We start from the raw sequence: 21,489 nt of genomic DNA on the forward strand, positions 1-21,489 counted from the left end.
TTTTTAAATTAAAATACAGAACGTAGGTACGTTTGAACATTTTATTTCGGTTGTTCCAATGTGCTACATGTACTTTTGTGAACTTATCATTTCTGAGAACGCATGCAGTTACAGCGTGATAACTCGTAAATACCACATTAATGCAATAAATGTCCAAAATGATGTATGTCAACCTCAATGCCTTTGGCAATACATGTAACGACATTCCTCTCAACAGCGAGTAGTTCGCCTTCCGTAGTGTTCGCACATGCATTGACAAAGCTCTGACGCATGTTGTCAGGTGTTGGTGGATCACGATAGCAAATATCCTTCAACTTTCCCCACAGAAAGAAATCCGGGGACGTCAGATCCGGTGAACGTACCGGCCATGGTGCTTCGACGACCAATCCACCTGTCATGAAATATGCTATTCAGTACCGCTTCAACAGCATGCGAGCTATGTGCCGGACATCCATCATGTTGGAAGTACATCGTCATTCTGTTATTCAGTGAAACATCTTGTAATAACATCGGTAGAAGATTACGTAGGAAATCAGCATACATTGCACCATTTAGGTTGCCATCGTTAAAATGGGGTCCAATTATCCGTCCTCCCATAATGATGCACCATACATTAACCCTCCAAGGTCGCTGATGTTCCATTTGTCGCAGCCATCGTGGATTTTCCGTTTCCCAGTAGTGCATATTATGCCGGTTTACGTTACCGCTGTTGGTGAATGACGCTTCGTCGCTAAATAGAACGCGTGCAAAAAATCTGTCAAAAATGGTTCAAATGGCTCTGAGCTCTATGGGACTTAACATCTTACGTCATAAGTCCCCTAGAACTTAGAACTACTTAAACCTAACTAACCTAAGGACATCACACACACCCATGCCCGAGGCAGGATTCGAACCTGCGACCGTAGCAGCCTCGCGGTTCCGGACTGCAGCGCCAGAACCGCACGGCCACCGCGGCCGGCAAAAATCTGTCATCGTCCCGTAATTTCTCTTGTGCCCAGTGGCAGAACTGTACACGACGTGCAAAGTCGTCGCCATGCAACTCCTGGTGCATAGAAATATGGTACGGGTGCAATCGATGTTGATGTGGCATTCTCAAAACCGACGTTTTTGAAATTCCCGATTCTCGCGCAATTTGTTTGCTACTGATGCGCGGATTACCCGCGACAGCAGCTAAAACACCAACTTGGGCATCATCATTTGTTGCAGGTCGTGGTTGACATTTCACGTGTGCCTGAACACTTCCTGTTCCCTTAAATAACGTAACTATCCGGCGAACGGTCTGGACACTTGGATGATGTCGTCGAGGATACCGAGTAGCATACATAGCACACGCCCGTTGGTCATTTTGATCACAATAGCCATACATCAACACGATATCGACCTTTTCCGCAATTGGTAAACGGTTCATTTTAACATTGGTAATGTATCACGAAGCAAATACCGTCTGCACTAGCGGAATGTTAGGTGATACCAGGTACTTATACGTTTGTGATTATTACAGCGCCATATATCACAAAGCGAAAAAAGTGGTCCAACTAAAACATTCATATTTCTTTACGTACTCAACAATCTATATGACCTATGGCAGCGCCATCTAGTGGGCCAACTATAGCGCCATCTGGTTTCCCCCTTGAAGCTAGACAAGTTTCGTCCTTTGTAGTATTTTCGCTTGACTCTTATTTCGTGAGATATTTGGCCCGGTCACTATCAATGGACCACCCTGTATACGAAAATCCTTCATTACAGATGTGTGACATGATTTACTAAAAATGATACATTTACGAACGCCATTTGCAAGTATGACGGGATTTATTACTCATAGTACAAAAAGTATACGTTTATGCAAGACATTTAAATTTAAAACATTACCACCTACTGCCTCCATGTATTGAATCCCGATCCGTACATTCTGGGGAAACTCCTAGTGTTTTCCATATTTACTCAAATCCATTTTCAAATTAATATGGCCATCAGAAATTAACACTGAGTACAAGAGTTGACTACACCATGGATTTTAGATCTCCCCATACGAAAAAAAATCCATTGGATTCAAATCTGGCGATCGGGCCGGTAATGCTATGGGACCTCTCGACCAATCCCTCTGTTCGCGAACTGTTTATCGAGATACTGGCAAACTACACCCGTAAAGTGAGGTGGAGCACTATCGAGTAAATCGGCGTTCGTTTTGTAACGTCTGGAGATACATCATCGAGTAAGTAAAGCAACTCTTGTCTGACAAGCCGTTGTGGAAAGGAATAGGGGCCAATGAGATGCTCAAGAATGATTATAACTTCTCTGAACAAAGAAAAGTGCTTATTTTTTTAAAAATCAACTTGGGCAGCTTTCCTGTCTTTAACTCTTTGTGTAGGTGTTGTCCTGAACAATGGAAGTGGGTTAGTTACTAAAAAGCTATGTGATACTAAGAGTCACCAAAACTATCTAAGACTTTATAAATGCATTTGCACTATAATTAGAAAACCAAAAACTGTAAGCCAAGGGAACGATACTATGTAATTGTGTGTTACGCAGCGCAGTGGACAGTGCTGTATCGTGTGACGTCATAATACATGATTTGCAATTCCAGCACACAAAACCAACAGGATAAAAATCCTGTAACAAGTTACCAGTCGAACTTTGAAAGAATAAATAACCTAAATATTTCTAGGAATTTACGTGCTCTAAATGACCAAATAAAATTCCGAACATTAATTAATTGGCACGTAAATGTAACACTGCACAGTAAGAATAAAACTGTCTGCATACGAAACGTAACTAAACCTCATTATAATTTTGAAACCAACACCTAACTATGAATCATCTTATCGTCTTGAGTGTAGTGCAAAATTAACCCTAACAAATTTTCGTGCCTTATCTGTGGCATCGGAAACTCAGGACTTCTCGAAGTGATGAAAATAAGAAATTCAGCACAGCAACACACCAGCTAAAGGAAAGAAAGGGAGCCTTGTGCAGTGCAATAAAAGGGCGGGCGGATATGCTACGCAGATTATGTTGCAGTCTTAGTCACTCTGTTCCGCAAAGTGCAATGCAGCGACACACACAAGTAGAAAACAAAACTCGTGAGAAGACGGTAGTACAATTTAAACGTGTTAAGTTATTGAAAGGAAATTGGCTTTTCTAACTATATTGGGAATAACGAAACACATTGTCTGGCTATTACAATCATCTTACAAACAATACTTCTTGATTAAAATACGACTCTGCCATGAGATTAATTACTAAAATGGTAAAGAATCGGTAAATCTGTAACTTCTGAGTTCAAGCCATGTGGCTAATAACTTTACTTAACCACGTATGAACGATGAAACTAACTAACCCAAACCAAAAAAGAAAAATCCTACAAAAACTCTGTTGTCTTCAACACTCACCATACATTGCGCACAATCAAACAGCGTAGCAATAACAGTAATTGAAAATCTTCGCTTCTCAAATCAACCTTTACCAAATCATATTTCCAAAATTCAGCACCCTCCGTATATATATCTCTTTACTCTTCGAGCTTCCGTTCTCGCATTTCTCCTTGAACTAGGTAACCAAGAAGTGGTTTCCCAAGCTCGGGCGTACGCACATCGCATGGTGTTCCACCATCTGCCACTCTCTTCTCAAATGAGTCTGTGTCTTGGAAGCGTTCGTGGACGCATGTGAACGTTCTTCCACAGTGTAACTACCTCCCATGATAACGTTCATAATAAAGCTGACATACTGTGCCCGCTTTCCCATCTGCAAGGCCATCTATGTAAGGCATATCTGTCAGACACGGAATACATCGGTGGGATGTGTTGTGATGAAAGTTGCTCTATAACAGAACAGACGAATGTAAGGCAAAAAGAAACAGATCCCATGGCCAACTGTAAACTAGAACATGAGTAAAAATGCACATCTTAGGTGAATTACACCACCAGGAAACACTACCGGGAACGCCTTCTGTTAGTTAGTTAGTCAGTTACATCTATATCTACATACATACTTCACTGGCCACCAAGGGATGTGTGGCGGAGGGCACAATTCGCGCCAAAGTCATATTTCCCCCCCCCCCCCCCCCCCTCTGTTCCACTCGCGGACAGCACGCGGGAAAAACGACTGTCTGAACGCCTCAGTACGAGCTCTAATTTCCCTTATCTTTGAATGGTGACCATTGTGTGATTTGAAAGTTTGTGGTAATAATATATGCTCTGCATTCTCGGCGAAGATCTGATTTCGGAATTTAGTGAGCAGCCCCTTCCGTTTAGCGCGTCGTCTATCTGCAAGTGTATCCCATTTCAAACTTTCTATGAGATTTGTAACGATCTCGCGATGGCTAAATACACCAGTCACGAATCTTGCTGCTCTTCTTTGGACCTTCTCAATCTCTTGAATGAGACCCGACTGGTAAGGGTCCCATACAGACGAACAAGAAGACTGGATGAACTAACGTATTGTAAGCAATTTCCTTTGTTGAAGGACTGCGTCGCTTCGGGATTCTAGCAATAAACCGCAAGCTAGATTTCTTCTTGCCCGTCACTTGAGTAATCTGATCATTCCATTTGAGATCATTTCGAATACTCACACCCAGATACTTGACGGATGTTACGGCTTCCAAAGACTTGGCATTTATTTTGTACTCGTACATTAATGGGGACTTTCGCCTTGTTATACGCAGTACGTTACACCTACTAGTGTTGAAGGATAACTGCCAGTCATTACACCACCGATTTATTTTCTGCAAATCCTCATTGATTTGATCACAACTTTCGTGTGATACTACTTTCCTGTAGACTACAGCACCATCGGCAAACAGTCTAATGCCGCTGTCAGTACAATCAACTAGATGGTTGATGTAAATCGTATAGAGCAGCGGACCTCTTACGCTGCCCTGGGGCACATCCGAGGTTACGCTTCTTTCTGTTGAAGTCACCCCATTCAGGACGAGATACTGCTTTCTGTCTGTTAGAAAACGTTCTATCCAACCGCATATGTCATCGGATAGACCGTAAGCGCGCACTTTTTGTTGCAAACGACAGTGCGGAACTGAGTCGAACGCCTTTGGAAAGTCGAGAAATGTGGCATCAACTTGGGAGCCAGTAAATAGAGCCTGTTGTTTATCATGCACAAAAAGGAACTGCTGTGTCTCGCATGACCGCTATTTCCTAAAACCGTGATGGTTTCTGCAGAGCCGGCCGCGGTGGTCTCGCGGTTCTAGGCGCACAGTCCGGAACCGCGCGACTGCTACGGTCGCAGGTTGGAATCCTGCCTCGGGCATGGATGTGTGTGATGTCCTTAGGTTAGTTAGGTTTAAGTAGTTCTAAGTTCTAGGGGACTGATGACCACAGCTGTTAAGTCCCATAGTGCTCAGAGCCATTTGTTTCTGCAGATGAGCTTCTCAGAGTCTAGGAAGGTCATTATACCTGAACAAAAAATACGTTCCATGATTCTACAATAAATCGATGCCAGTGAAATTGGCCGGTAATTAAGTGCATCAGATTTGCTACCCTTTTTATAGATTGCTGTTACCTGATCCATCTTCCATTCCCGTGGAACTTTCCGCTATTCGAATGATCTTTGATAGGTGATGGATAAGATTGGTGCTATATTTGTAGCATAGTCAACATATAATCTTACAGAGATACCGTCAGGGCCAGATGACTTCCTGTCGTCTAAGGATGTTAACTGTTTCACAATGCCAGATGCGCTAAACATTATGTCAGCCATCCTTGCGTTTGACCATGGATCATTTGCATGATAAATCAGAATGATGTGGAACGAGTCCTTTTATATTCACATCACAAATTATTTCGTAAACATTGCTACATGCTAACCATTTGCCAGTGGCTTTTCTTTAGTATGCAGATGTTAGTTAATAATTCCTACCCATTACCTTTTACTCATTATCATAATAGAATTTCTTCTACTGAATAGAATGGAATGAATAGGAGAAAAATTTTCAGTTTGTTTTCAAATTTTATCTCTCTAATGAACGATTTTTGAACCATGTTCATATGAACTTTCCGTAATTCATTTATCCGTTAGTTTCTTCAATTGTGCTAGACATAAGAACAGGTGAAACACACCCTAACACAAAAAAGACGAATCTCCACAAAGGAATTATTCGAATGTCAGAGAAATCGGAAGATGTGATGTACATGTATGGGCAAACAAACGAATACATTTTCAGAAAAATTGGCTGATTTATTCAAGAGAAAGAACTTTACAAGCTGAGTAAGGCAATAGCGTCTTGGTTCCCAACTGGTCCTTATGTAAACAGTTAATCGGCTTAGCACTCACTGACATAGTTGTTGGATTTCCTCTAGAGGGATATCGTGCCAGGAGGATCCTGCCCATAATGCTTCATATGTTCTCAACTGGGAAGAGATCCATCGACCTTTCTGGTCTGCAGATACCGCTACGTTGGTCACCCGGGATCAGCTCGAAGCTGCACTCGTCACTGAAGACAACTGTATTTCTTTCAACAAGATTCCCGGCCGAAGTCGTATCTGGAGACGCACCAGAAACGGTGGATTATCAACCTGAATGTCGCCCGCCTTATGGCCCGACACCCTGGAGTGATGGTCTGGAGTCTCATTTCTTTCCGTAGCAGGACCCCTTTGGCTGTCTTCCACAGAACCACTACAGTACAGTAGTACGTCGACGACAACCTACGCCCCAATTGATTTCCCTTCATTTCAAGCCATTCCGCGCTTACATTTCAACAAGATAACGCCCACCTGCACATGGCGAGTGTCCCTACTGCCTGTCTTTGCAGTTTCAAAACCCTATCTTGCCCAGCGAGGTAGCTGGACTTCTCCCAAGTTGGAAAGTTTGGAACGTTTTGGGCAGGGCCCTCGAATCAGCTCGGGATTTTCACGGTCTAACTTGCCAGTTCGTGATAATGTGGCACGATATATCTCAGGAGGACATTCAACAAATATATCAATCCACGCCAAGCCGAATATCTGAATGCTTAAGAGCCAAAGTTTTATTGCCTTGCTCAATGCGTGAATCTCTTTCATTGAATAAATCATGCAACTTATCTAAAATTGCAATCATCTGTTTTTCTGTACATGTACATTACAGCTACCGATTTACCTCCCACTGGGATAATTTCTTTGTTATGTGACGTCTTTTTTCTCTTAAAATTTGTTGTAAATCACAAGTAACTGGCATGAATAAAGCACGAAATATTATAACATACTTTCAAATGTGTGGTTATAACTAAGCATTATAGTATTAAAGAGGAAAAGTCTACTTACGATAGCTTCATAAAAATAATAATTTCTAAAAGCAATTCGAAAACGGAAGAGAAGAAGAACTTCCACATACACTTTGGCCTTCAGAGTCACTGATATATGTAAACCCGGAATCCAGAAGGCGCTTGCTACTGTTCTACCGTAGTTCGCTCTATTGTTACATCACAAATTTTGTGATTTATACTTGGTTCAAATGGCTCTGAGCACTACGGGAATTAACATCTGAGGTCATCAGTCCCCTAAAACTTAGAACTAAGTAGTTCACTACACTACACTACACTTCATAGCAGTACGCTACACTATATTACACTACACTAAGATACTGTACTTGGTATCAGAACTGAGATAGATATCTCAATTTTTTGCATTTTTAGTTCCCGCGCGCTGAGGCACAGTTCAGGTTTCACAGGGGAGTACAGGAAATCAATAGCTTTGGATAGTGCAGCTGTTAAAAGATGCAACCTACCTAACTTAAGGACATCACATACATCTATGCCCGAGGCAGGATTCGAACCTGCGACCGTAGCAGTCGCGCGGTTGCGGACTGAAGCTCCTAGAACCACTCGGCCACCGCGGCCGGCGTAATTTATAAATTCTTGAATGCACTACCATAGAACACTGCGCTTCACTTCACTACACTACACTTCATAGCAGTACGCTACACTATATTACACTACACTAAGATACTGTACTTGGTATCAGAACTGAGATAGATATCTCAATTTTCTGCATTTTTAGTTCCCTGCGCGCTGAGGTACAGTTCAGGACTCACAGGGGAGTGTAGGAGGTCGATAGCTTTGGACAGTGCAGCTGTTCAAAATACTCACGTTACTTTGTTGACACAATGGCATGTGATGAGTTCCACGTTTTCATTACCAAGACATGTAACATCCGGAGCGTCGCGCATCCATGACTGGGCATCTCGCCGCTTTGCACTTGACAGCTACATCGGTGGAAGATCAAAATATTCCAGTCATGTCACACACTGAACATTTCCTTCGATGACGACCTCGAGATCACCTGTATTTCCCTCGTCAGCGCCAAGCGACACTGGAGGTGGTGCAAACAGCGACGGCACTGGTCAGTGTACGTCAGGAAGCGAGTAATTTGGAGCCATAAATCACGTTATACCCTGTGCCTGGAAAAGTTACGTACCGTTATGTGTAATAGCAACAGTAAAGTTCGGAAGAGGTGTGACTCAGTATAGGGGAGTTACTCGTGATTAAGGTATGATTTCCTCATAGCACTTAACAAAACGCCAAATGTGGAGGAATATGAATACATTTTAAAGCACTGTGTATTACATACAGGAGATAAACATTTGGAGACAATGATTTTATCGGCATAACAATGAATCCTGTAGTGAAGCAGTATCTGCGAAACAATAGTTTGTAGACAATAAAAACCGTGAAGTGCCGTCCCCTCGTCCTGAACTAATGAAACCAGTTTGGCATGAGTTAGAACATTGACTTAGCTCCAGACCCCATGGTCCAAGATCATCACCTGCTCTGGTTTCGGTTCTTGATGCAGAATGCTCCACAGACATTCTGACACCTAACTGAAAGCAGCTCTGGCAGCGTTCAAACCGTTATAAAGGCGACGGACGGACACACCTCATGTTAACGTCCAGCTATCAGGATACCTTCGATCAGATAAAGTATCTGCGGTAAGTCAACGACGTAAGTCATTTTAAGATAGATTTGCACATGGTCGCAGTGTTGTTCGCAATAGAGAAACGTGTTTCTCACACATCATTTCCTCTAAATATGTTTAAACCTGTTGTGTTGTTGCATCAATTTGAGTACCGTTAATAATACAATGTTTCTACCTGCATTACAGTGACTGGCATCAACGTGCACATTGTGACTCCGATCGTGTGCGCCGTGTGCATATTCTACACCTGCGTGGTAAGTAAACTTCCTGGAGGTCATTGCCACAAGATTATGTACCCTGATAGGACCACGGATGGATTTCATATTTGTAATAATGTTGCACTCGGTCGGTTGATGAGGGACAATTAATGCTGGTTACAGATGACGCTCGAGTTGTCGACCGATGACGTCCAATACATACTCTGTTGGAGACAGATCTGGCGATCGAGCAGACCAAGGCAACCTGCCGATGCTCTGTTGGATACATTGGGTTACAACAGAGATTCGTGGGCGAGCATTATGCTGTTGGAAAACACTCTTGGAATGCTAGTCATGAGTGGTAGTGTAACAGGTCGAATCATCACACTGACGTATAATTTTGCGGTCAGACACTCTCTGGAATGCTGTTCTTGAGTGGCAGTGTAACAATGACGTATAATTTTGCAGTCAGGGTGCGGGGGATAACCACGAGAGTACTCCTACTGTCATCCGAAATTGCATCCTAGATTATAACTCCAAGTGTACCTCCACTGTGTCTAGGCAGGATGGTTACAGACACTCACCTATCCCCCTTCTAACCAACACTCGGTAATGTGTTGCTTGAGGCTTTCCTGACGGACATATTGTATATATGGTTCTCGGGCGAGACGTCGGATGTCATAGTGAAAACTCCACAATATTTCGTCTTTTTATTGAAGACTTCGAGGAGAGAGCACTCCAGTCGTCGGATTTGAAACCTACGTGTTTTTGGCGGTATGTGGACGACACCTTTGTTATCTGGCCTCATGGGGCACTGCATCACTGAATGTGTTTCTTGAGCATCTTAACTCGCTTCATCCCAACATCAAGTTGGAGAAAAACGGCGAACTTCCATTTCTGGATGTGTTGGTACGGAGAAAGGAAGATGGCACATTAGGTCATGCAGTGTATCATAAACAAACACACACGGACTTATACTTACAGGCCACCGGCTGTCACCATCCTTCGCAACTAAGTGGGGCACTTAGGATGTTGGTTCACAGAGCACGAGCCATGTCAGACTCAGACAGCTTATCCAATGAGCTACTCCATCTGCGTACCACTTTGCAACAAAATGGATATTCCGAACGGGAGATTCGCCGTGCCTTACACCCGAAGCGGGTTACCCGACGTGAGGAACTGGAAGAAGGCGAAGAACAAACGGGAGTGGTCGTCTTGCCAGACATTGGCGGTGTTTCTTCAAAAATATGAAGATTATTGAAGAGGCATAAAGTTAAATGTGTCTTTCGTCCGCCGGCAAAACTCAGAGCTCTCCTGGGCTCATCTAAGGACAGCCTTGGCCTAGGAAGACCCGGTGTTTACGAGATTCCTTGTAGCTGCAGCATGTCGTACATCGGACAAACTTGTCGCACTGTAGAAGAGACTGAACACCGACGCTACACTCGTCTGGAGCGACCAGAAAAGTCTGCAGTGGCCGAGCATCGTCTCAGTACAGGTCATTCTATGAATTATCAACACATCAAAATTCTCTCGTCGACGAGTTCGTACTGGGACAGTGTTATTAAGGAAGCAGCGGAAATACGTAGCTCGACGAATCTTGTAAACAGAGACACAGGCTTTCAGCTCAGTGCAGCTTTGGATCCAGCAGTGGCCATATTGAAGTCGCATCGAGCAGAGAGGAGTACTATTGGTCATACGACGGATGACGATTCGCCAGCAACATAAATATTCTGTTGACAACGGGACGATAATCTCGCGCCTTACGTGGACGCGCATCTTTGCTTGCGGCTTCCGACAGAGGTCACTGAGGCGGTCGATGGCAGCGCAGAACAGCAGTGGCAGCCTCCGCGCATGTGCCGAAGTCTTTGGTTTTTCATCTTGCAGGTGGCGTTGGTGTCATTCCAGTTATCGGTTGATATCGTCGCTATTGGCCATTGGCCATCGAATTTTGGCGCCTCCACGCATGCGCACTAATCTCTCCCGCCCCCGTCCGCTGCCGCGCCTGTACTTCCATGTCCCACCTGCTCTCCATCTCTCCACTCTCCACACCCTCTCCCAAGGTGACTTCCGCCAGCTCCCCTTCCCTGATGATGCCCTCCATCTACCCCTCCTACCAACTTGAATCCTTCTTTCCTCTTCCAGTGTTTGTTCCTTTGGGCACCCTCTCTCCTTCTCTCCCCCTTCCCTCCCTCCTCCCTTTCTCCCCACTCCTCCCCCAGGCTTCACCTACCCCCGTCCTTCCACTCCTCCTCCCATCTCCTCTGCCATTGGCATCTTTGCTCTCCCCTCTCCCTCCCCCTCACCCTTCTTCCCCTCTTGGCAGGTCCCTGGACTCGCACACGTTACGTGAATATTCGCGCGCCGGAGATCATCGCCATCCGTTTATCGTGTGTGCCGTCGTGTTTTGTGTTCAGCGTTCACCATCACGCTCCATCGTTCACATGTGCAATCGAAATCTTCAGTGTTTGTGCGTCGTGTCAACAGTTTGTAGTGTGGATTATCGTCGAGTGTGAACGGCTCCATGTTTTGTATCGCTATGTCCAATTTTTTTTACCCGCCATTATGTCAATTATGAGTATTCTTTCTGTTTTTATCATTGTCTCCTCAAAGGCTGAAGAGCGGCGTACCATGCTGCTGCCGGCATACCTTTATAGAGGCATTAAAATTACAATAAAGGAAAAAAAAAACATGCCTTAGCAGTGTATTCGTCGCACCTGAAGATATCGGCCAGTTGTGCTGATGTAATATTGTGGAGTTTTCACTATGACATCCGACGTCTCATCCGAGAACCATATATACAACACTCGATAGTCATTAGCACCGAAGCAGAACCGGATTTCATCAGAAAATGCAACAAACCTCCACTCTGCCTTCCAATGTGCTCTCGTTTGACACCACTGTAGCCGCTGATGGCGGTGGTTTGAGTGAGTGAAATGCATGCTAAAGGGATTCTAGCGAGGAGTTGTCCTTGAAACAACCGATTTTTGTTTTGTCACTGCCGTGCCAGCTGCTGCTCTAATTGTTGCTGCACACATAGTACTATGGGTGGCAGCCGTACACCCAACACAAAGGTCCTCCCTCTCAGTAGTGCCGTCCGGAGCCCGGTCTTCTTGCGACCATACCTTCCCGTGACCACCGTTGTTAGTATCCATGTAAAGTAGTTATTTTCCTGCCAAGCCTGTTTGGAGTGTCACGGAAGGAACATCCCGCTTCTAGTAGCCCTATTACATGACCTCGTTCAATCTTGGTGTGCTGTTGATAATGACATCTTCGTCATCTTGAAGGCTTCCTTGATTGACATCAACTCTCTACCTCCAATCTGAATGGTAACTAGCGCTCACAACCGCTACAGCGCGTGTTTAAAGCAAATATGATTTGCATCCTCATAGTGGGTGTTATTGGCACCACTCTTATGCGATTGGTACTAAATTTGGATAGACGTCGTCTTTCAGATGTAGAAACACATCAGTGAACTTTCATTCCTCTTGCATACCTTCTTCTTGGTACCACGATTTTTTTTCCATCAGTGTATATGCGAATATACCATAGCGTGCAGAACTTAAGGATGGAAGTAACTTTCGAGTGATGTGTCACTGCCAAGTAACATAGCTCTATGGAACTTGGACCATAGATACAAAGAGCTACTACAGCATAATACAGGAGGTAACTGTAGACATGTGCAATGAGATGAATAGACGATACTTTTATTCAAAGCAATAATTTCGCTGAATTCACCCTGATTTTTAATGGTCTTTTGCTCAATATCAAAGCCTAGATACGGTTCTTAATAGGATGTATGCATGCTATGCAAAGTGCTTCCATGCTGGTCATCAGTTTGCCACGGATTCTTGTAGCAGGAATTTCTATTCTACCACCGCGGTTCACAACTTGTGGGTGGTCGTAGCACCATGTGGACGTGTTTCCGCAACGCATTCCAAAAATGCTCGATGGGATTTAAATAGCGGTAACGGGCAGACCAGTCCATTTTCTGTGTATCCTCTCGTTGCAACAGCTTTTCCAACTGCTCTGTTCGGTGTGGTGCGCAACTTCATCCATTAAAATGTAATATTGGAGGAACGCACCGCTGAAAAGACACACGTGAGGAAGGAGGAGAGCTTCATAATAACGTTGACTGGTGAACATATCGTGTTCAAAGATTTGGAGGTCAGTACGCCCGTGAAACATTATGATTTCCCACGTCCTAGCATCTGAACTACCGATACGATCATGTTCGATAAGATTCCTGGGCGCATTACGTGTACCGACCTCTCGTCATATGATGGTACGATGAAAATCACTACTCAGACTGAATCTACATCTACTCTGCATCTACATCCATACTGCGCAAGCCACCTGACGGTTTGTGGCGGAGGGGACTTTGAGTACCTCTATCGGTTCTCCCTTCTATTCCAGTCACGTATTGTTCGTGGAAAGAATGATTGTCGTTGTATCTCTGCGTGGGCTCTAATCTCTCTGATTTCATGCTCATTGTCTCTTCGCGAGACAAACGTAGGAGGGAGCAATATACTGCTTGAGTCCTCGGTGAAGATACGTTCTCGAAACTTCAACAAAAGCCCGTACCGAGCTACTGAGCGTCTCTCCTGCAGAGTCTTCCACTGGAGTTTATCTATCGTCTCCGTAACGCTTTCACGATTACTAAATGATCCTGTAACGAAGCGCGCTGCTCTCCGTTGGATTTTCTCTATCTCTTTTATCAACCCTATCTGGTATGGATTCCACACTGGTGAGCAATATTCAAGCAGTGAGCGAACAAGTGTACTGTAACCTACTTCCATTGTTTTCGGATTGCATTTCCTTAGGAATCTTCCAGTGAATCTCAGTCTGGCATCTGCTTTACCGACGATCAAATTTATATGATCATTCCATTTTAAATCACTCCTAATGCCTACTCCCAGATGTTTTATGGAATTAACTGCTTCCATTTGCTGACCTGCTATATTGTAGCTAAATGATAAAGGATCTTTCTTTCTATGTATTTGCAGCACATTACACTTGTCTACACTGAGATTCATTTGCCATTCCCTGCACCATGCGTCAATTCGCTGCAGATCCTCCTGCAATTCAGTACAATTTACCATTGTTACAACCTTTCGATATACAACAGCATCATCCGCAAAAAGCCTCAGTGAACTTCCGATGTTATCCACAAGGTCATGCTCTCATACAAGAAGAGCATTCAACACCTCGTTGATCCAATCCCTCTGCTCTTGGTGCGCCGTTGTATGGCTGTCAACGGAGCACATCGCACTGATCGTCATGAGAGAGACAGCCCGGCAGAGCGCCGTGCCACTTTGGAGTTTGAGATTCTATGTCTTGCAGTCCTGCAAAATATGGTTGCAATTGCATCGACTGTTTGACGGTAGTACCTTCTTGCCTGTTGTGGTCATTTTCTACTATAGCTGACCGTCGTCGATCACCTCCTCTGACCGTCATCGATCACCTCCTCTCCTTTGGGCAGCATTGCTGATTGTATTGAACGCTACGCACGCGCAAGAAACTATAGTATGAGCAATACCAAAGACCATTCGTCACAATTCAAGCTTCTTCATTTTCTCGTTGATTCTTCCCCATGTGGAAATATCCAAATGTTGTCTTAGGATCATGTCTTCATGAAGAACACTACCGTAATGCACCATAACTGCTGGCTCAGCGACAGATACTTTCTCTTTCTCCTTCCTTCAATTGCCTAGTATAGCGTGCTACCACCATTTGCCGCTAACCTCACTCAATGTGATGTCAAATACCCTGTGCAAAACTGGAAGGCCCCTGGCACAATTCTCTCGCGCTTTCGTTAATTTCCCCTTAGTAGATAGTATGTAATTAGGTAGTATGTTATGTCACTTTTCTACTTCGTCTTTACGTATTGTAGATCAGTGTACGTAGAATTGTTCACATTTTCCTAGATGTATGATAGTATGAATTCGTATAATATGCTTCTACATGCATCAAAAAAAGTTTTGCATCGCATCGGTTCAGAGAGTTCCGGAACCTGAACAGAAAATTGGACTAGTGATCACATAAACATGATTTCCGCCCTTTTTATTGCCCATGAAAACCACACATTGCATGTTGTACCACCATACAGCGAGACCTTCAGAGGTGGTGTCCAGATTCCTGTATATGCCGCTACCTCTAATACTCAGTAGCAGGTGCTCTTGCATTGATACATGCCTGTATTTGTCGTGGCATACTATCCACATGTTCATATAGGCACTGTTGATCCAGATTGTACCACTCCTCAACGGTGATTCGGTGTAGATCCCTCAGAGTGGTTGGTGGGTCACGTTGTGCATAAACAGCCCTTTTCAATCTATCTCGGGCATGTTTGATAGGGTTCATGTCTGGAGAACATGCTGGCCACTCTACTCTAGCGATATCGCTATCCTGAAGGAATTCATTTACAAGATGTGCACGACGGGGGCGCGAATTGTCGTCCATAAAGACTGCCCCACCAATATGTTGCCGATATCGTTGCACTATCGATCGGAGGATGGCATTCACGTATCATACAGCCGTTACGCCACCTTCCATGGCCACCAGCGGCGTACGCCGGCCTCGCATAATGCCAGCCCAAAACAGGGAACCTCCACCTTGCTGCACTCGCTGGACAGTGTATCTAAGGCGTTGAGCCTGACTGGGTTGCCTCTAAACACGTCTCCGACGATTGTCTCATTGAAGGAATACACGACACTCATCGGTGAAGAAAACACGATGCCAATCCTGAGCGGTCCATTCGGCATGTTGTTGGTCCCATCTGTACCATGCTGCATGGTATGGTGGTTGCAAAGATGGATCTTGCCATGGACGTCAGGAGTGAAGTTGCACAACATGGAGCCTTTTGCACCCAGTTTGAATCGTAACGCGACGTCTTGTGGCTCCACGACAAGCATTATTCAACATGGTGGCGTTGCTGTCAGGATTCCTCCGAGTCATAATCCATAGGTAGCGGTCATCCACTGCAGTTTTAGGCCCTGGGGCAGCCTGTGTGAGGCATGTCATCGACAGTTCCTCTCTCTGTATATCCTCCATGTCCGAACAACATCGGTTTCGTTCACTCCGGTGCACCTGGACACTTCCCTTCTTGAGAGCCCTTCCTGGCACAAAGTCACAATGCGTACCCGATCGAACCGCAGTAGTGACCGTCTAGGCATTGTTGAACCACAGACAACACAATCCGTGTACCTCCTTCCTGGTGGAATGATTGGAACTGAGCGGCCGTCGGACCCTTCCGTCTCAGAGGCGCTGCTAATGCATGGTTGTTTACATCTTTGGGCGTTAGTGACATCTCTGAACAGTCAAAGGGAATGTGTCTACGATACAATATCCACAGTCAACGTCTATCTTCAATTCTGGGAACCGCAGTGATGCAAAACTTTTTTTGGTGTATGTATATCATAAAAATATTATTTGAGCAAGTTGTTTTCACACTTTCCGGTGTAATGTCTGTTTTGTACTTCAGGGCGGCCTTAAGGCGGTCGTGTGGACGGACGTCATCCAGACAGTACTGATGTTCGTGGCGGTCATTCTGGTGATCGTCAAGGGCACCTTCGACGTCGGCGGACTGGGCACGGTCTGGCAGCGGAACATGGACAGCGGCAGGATAGAGCTGCCTGAGTAAGCGGGTTCAACATTCACAAAGCTTCCACTTCCGTGGCACCAAAGCTGTCCTTTGTCATCACTTATTTCAATAAACTGAATGTAATTCCAATACGAGGATTAAGGAACTTTCTTGTAGAAATATTACTTAATGGCTGGAGGAAAGTTTATCATGTACGACGGCAGTGAAATTTACTTTCTGTTGATGTCCAGAGAAGTTTTGGTCACCCCCCGCATATCATTTATAACTGAGATTCCGCTTTGCATAATGACTGCAATGATTTCGTATGCTGGGGTGTATGTGGTGTAACTTCACATCTTTTTTGAGGGAAATCATGTTCCCAAGATTTCATTAGAACTGACTATCAAGGAAATCATAGTCTTAAGTGATTAGTTTTCTGATGTGTAAATTGTCTCACGGCGAACTTCAGTTTACATAAATTTTGCTATCCCGTTTTTTTTATCATTTTCTTCGATTATGTCAATTTGATAGAATTTCTCAGAGAATGATTTCATTCCGTCACAATCAAATTAGCTGATAATAAAACAGGAATATAAGGCTCTTTTTTACAAATTGCACATAAAATAAAACACATGAAACTAAAAAGTGCTTATGGAAAATAAATGTCTGCTTCAAAGTGGGAAACTCAGTGCTACTGGGAATTTCATGTTTTGCTTGTTAAGAGTACATGCACTGATAGTCAGGACAGTTTAAAAGAAGAAAACACCGCACGTCGATTGATGTTTCTTTTGAAACACAAGCGCAATATACCTGGATTAACAGGCAGATACTAAAGGTCATAAAAATGCAGTTAGAAAAAAGCCTACAATTTCTGCAGTTTGAGCATAAAACACCACTCCAACATCAAGCTATATGTCAGTAGTAACAGAAATGAGAAAATTCAGTAGAATTATCTGGTGAATTGTTTCATTTCTTTGTTTTTGCTCTCAGAAATTCAGTTCTTATTTCGTGTACTGAGAAGTTAATAAGTCGCTTGACTGGACATCTTCCTTTAGATTTATTTTCAAACAGGCAACGCAAGCACAAGCACAGAACTCTTCACGTTTACGCGTATGTCTGCATTTTTAATTAATAATGAGTTTATTTTGCAAACTGTCACATAAAGAATAAGCCCACTGCTAATCAAAATGTAGCAGTGCTAATATTCTGCTACATATGTTGTGTATGGGTAGCATCTTTCACTTGTAACCAAAACATCCACCGTCCCGGATTCAGACACAACAATTGCTTAAATTCTGAATGTAGTTCATCAGCAGAGACCGCCGAAGACTTTTGGTATGAGAAATCACCCTCCTCCTGCCAGCGGCCTTGTCAAAGAGGGAGGAGGGTCCTACAGCAGTTAAGGGCAACCCCTAGCACTTGGGGCGGGAAACTGCCATGAAATGGCGAAGAAATCAACAATTTTCAATGGTATGGGGATGCAGAAGGCAATGGAAATCGCAACAGTATAGACATTTAATGTGCATCCACAGGACATATGATCTGTAATCTACATAGTGTCGGGGTGATTGTAATTGAATAGAAATGTTGCGATGATTCTCCATTGGCAAAAGATTCCGTTTTAGTCCACAAGTATTAATTCCGGAGAGGGGGTTGGGGACTTCCAACGGGGAGGTGACCATGGGAAAAATATGGAGCAGACAACGAAGAGCTAACATTCTACAAGACGGAGCTTGAAAGTCAGCTGTTGAGCTGGTGATTTATGAATGAGATTACCGACCAGGCGATTTAGTGTGGTAAGGGACAGGAAAATCTAATAACGCAATGCAACGCGGCTGTGGTGGAAGGAATAGAGGAAATGGCCACGGAGGAAAGGATGACTGGTTCTGAAGTACATTTCAGATGGTAGTAGCGAATACTTCGTTCAACAGTGACAAGAGTAGGATGAGGTATACTTGGAAAGATTCGGAGACACAGAAATATTCCAGATGGACTCCATCGTAGACAGAGGTTCCGATATCAGATACTGGATTGTAAGACGTAACCAGGAGCAGTTATAGACTCAGATCACAATTTAATGATGATGAAGAGTAGAGTGAAGTTTGAGAGAATTGTTTGAAATTTGATAAGGATGTGGATACTGAGATAAGGAATACCAGAGGAGGCAGTTCAGTTGAAAGAGATGGACAGCTCTACAAAAGGTAGACACAGAGGGCCGACAGAGAACCATAGGAAGGCAACTGCAAAGAAACCTTGCGTAACAGAAGAAACACTTCAGTCGATCCACGAACGAAGGGACTACATAAATGTTCAGGCAGAAATAGGAATACAGTAATATAAATCAACAGATATACACTAACGTAAATCCCTTAGGAATGAAATGAATGGAATGTGATGAGCAACAAAGACGAAATGGATAGAGGAATGGTGCGAATAAATCGAAAAGGAATTCATCGTCGAGAAGAATGACTCAGCATATACAAAAGTCAAACGGCCAAAATGAAAGGTATGGTGGTATCATTAAAAATGCAATCGGAATCCTGTTGTGAAACGCAGAGGAGAAAGCAGAGAAGTTGAAAGAGAACGCTAAAGGCCTAATTTAAGGTACGGACTTGTCTGGTGACGTGATAAAGAAATTGGGGTCGATATGGAAGACATACAGGATCCAGTATCAATATTTAAAAGAACTATGGAAGAGTTATGATTAAATAAGGTAGAACAGATAGATAAAACTCCAGTGGAATAACTTGAATCATTGAGGGAGTAGTAACCAAACGACTATACAGGATGGTGTATAGAAACTATGAGACTTCCTATACACCATCAGAGCTTGCAAAAATTGTCATCCTCACAATTCGATGATAGCAAGGATAGGTAAGTGCGAGGATTTGTTACATGACAATCAGTGTAGCTTTAGGGAAGGTGAAGGCAGCACAAAGAGACAGTCGAGACTTTGCGCTTAGTAACAGAATCAGACTAAAGTTAAATCAAGACATGTTCATAGGACTTGTCGAACTAGAGGAAGCTTTCAACAGTTTAAAACCGTGCAATATGATATCCGATATTACGAGAAAAGTAGGAGTAATTTACAGGAAAAGACGAAAAGTATACGGTATGTACAAGAACCAAGAGGAAACAGTGACACTGGATGATCAAGAACGTAGCGCCCGGATTAAAAAGTCTGTAAGACAGTCTTTCGCCCATACTTTTACACATACGAGTGCACATGGAAGAAGTAATGACGTAAATAAAAAAATACACTCCTGGAAATGGAAAAAAGAACACATTGACACCGGTGTGTCAGACCCACCATACTTGCTCCGGACACTGCGAGAGGGCTGTACAAGCAATGATCACACGCACGGCACAGCGGACACACCAGGAACCGCGGTGTTGGCCGTCGAATGGCGCTAGCTGCGCAGCATTTGTGCACCGCCGCCGTCAGTGTCAGCCAGTTTGCCGTGGCATACGGAGCTCCATCGCAGTCTTTAACACTGGTAGCATGCCGCGACAGCGTGGACGTGAAGCGTATGTGCAGTTGACGGACTTTGAGCGAGGGCGTATAGTGGGCATGCGGGAGGCCGGGTGGACGTACCGCCGAATTGCTCAACACGTGGGGTGTGAGGTCTCCACAGTACATCGATGTTGTCGCCAGTGGTCGACGGAAGGTGCACGTGCCCGTCGACCTGGGACCGGACCGCAGCGACGCACGGATGCACGCCAAGACCGTAGGATCCTACGCAGTGCCGTAGGGGACCGCACCACCACTTCCCAGCAAATTAGGGACACTGTTGCTCCTGGGGTATCGGCGAGGACCATTCGCAACCGTCTCCATGAAGCTGGGCTACGGTCCCGCACACCGTTAGGCCGTCTTCCGCTCACGCCCCAACATCGTGCAGCCCGCCTCCAGTGGTGTCGCGACAGGCGTGAATGGAGGGACGAATGGAGACGTGTCGTCTTCAGCGATGAGAGTCGCTTCTGCCTTGGTGCCAATGATGGTCGTATGCGTCTTTGGCGCCGTGCAGGTGAGCGCCACAATCAGGACTGCATACGACCGAGGCACACAGGGCCAACACCCGGCATCATGGAGTGGGGAGCGGTCTCCTACACTGGGCGTACACCACTGGTGATCGTCGAGGGGACACTGAATAGTGCACGGTACATCCAAACCGTCATCGAACCCATCGTTCTACCATTCCTAGACCGGCAAGGGAACTTGCTGTTCCAACAGGACAATGCACGTCCGCATGTATCCCGTGCCACCCAACGTGCTCTAGAAGGTGTAAGTCAACTACCCTGGCAGCAAGATCTCCGGATCTGTCCCCCATTGAGCATGTTTGGGACTGGATGAAGCGTCGTCTCACGCGGTCTGCACGTCCAGCACGAACGCTGGTCCAACTGAGGCGCCGGTGGAAATGGCATGGCAAGCCGTTCCACAGGACTACATCCAGCATCTCTACGATCGTCTCCATGGTAGAATAGCAGCCTGCATTGCTGCGAAAGGTGGATATACACTGTACTAGTGCCGACATTGTGCATGCTCTCTTGCCTGTGTCTATGTGCCTGTGGTTCTGTCAGTGTGATCATGTGATGTATCTGACCCCAGAAATGTGTCAATAAAGTTTCCCCTTCCTGGGACAATGAGTTCACGGTGTTCTTATTTCAATTTCCAGGAGTGTAGTTCAATATTTGGGATTAAAATTCAAGGTGAAAGGATATCAACGATAAGATTCGTTGATGACATTGCTATAATCAGTGAAAGTGAAAAAGAATTTCAAGATTTTAAACATGGCTGCAACAGCAACTGTTGAAATTCTTC

General features: G+C 44.5%; 1 protein-coding gene across 1 annotated transcript in view; it reads left to right on the forward strand.

Annotated features, from left to right (window-relative positions):
• LOC124711882 (sodium-coupled monocarboxylate transporter 1-like) overlaps positions 1-21,489 on the forward strand; it is a 187,986-nt gene that overhangs the window by 67,720 nt on the left and 98,777 nt on the right. Inside the window, exons 6-7 of the mRNA XM_047242124.1 lie at positions 9,081-9,148; positions 16,572-16,726. Coding sequence (XP_047098080.1) covers positions 9,081-9,148; positions 16,572-16,726 — 223 coding nt within the window. The remainder of the gene's footprint in view (positions 1-9,080; positions 9,149-16,571; positions 16,727-21,489) is intronic.

The sequence above is a fragment of the Schistocerca piceifrons genome, chromosome 8 (assembly GCF_021461385.2).
Source record: "Schistocerca piceifrons isolate TAMUIC-IGC-003096 chromosome 8, iqSchPice1.1, whole genome shotgun sequence".
NCBI lineage: Eukaryota > Metazoa > Arthropoda > Insecta > Orthoptera > Acrididae > Schistocerca > Schistocerca piceifrons.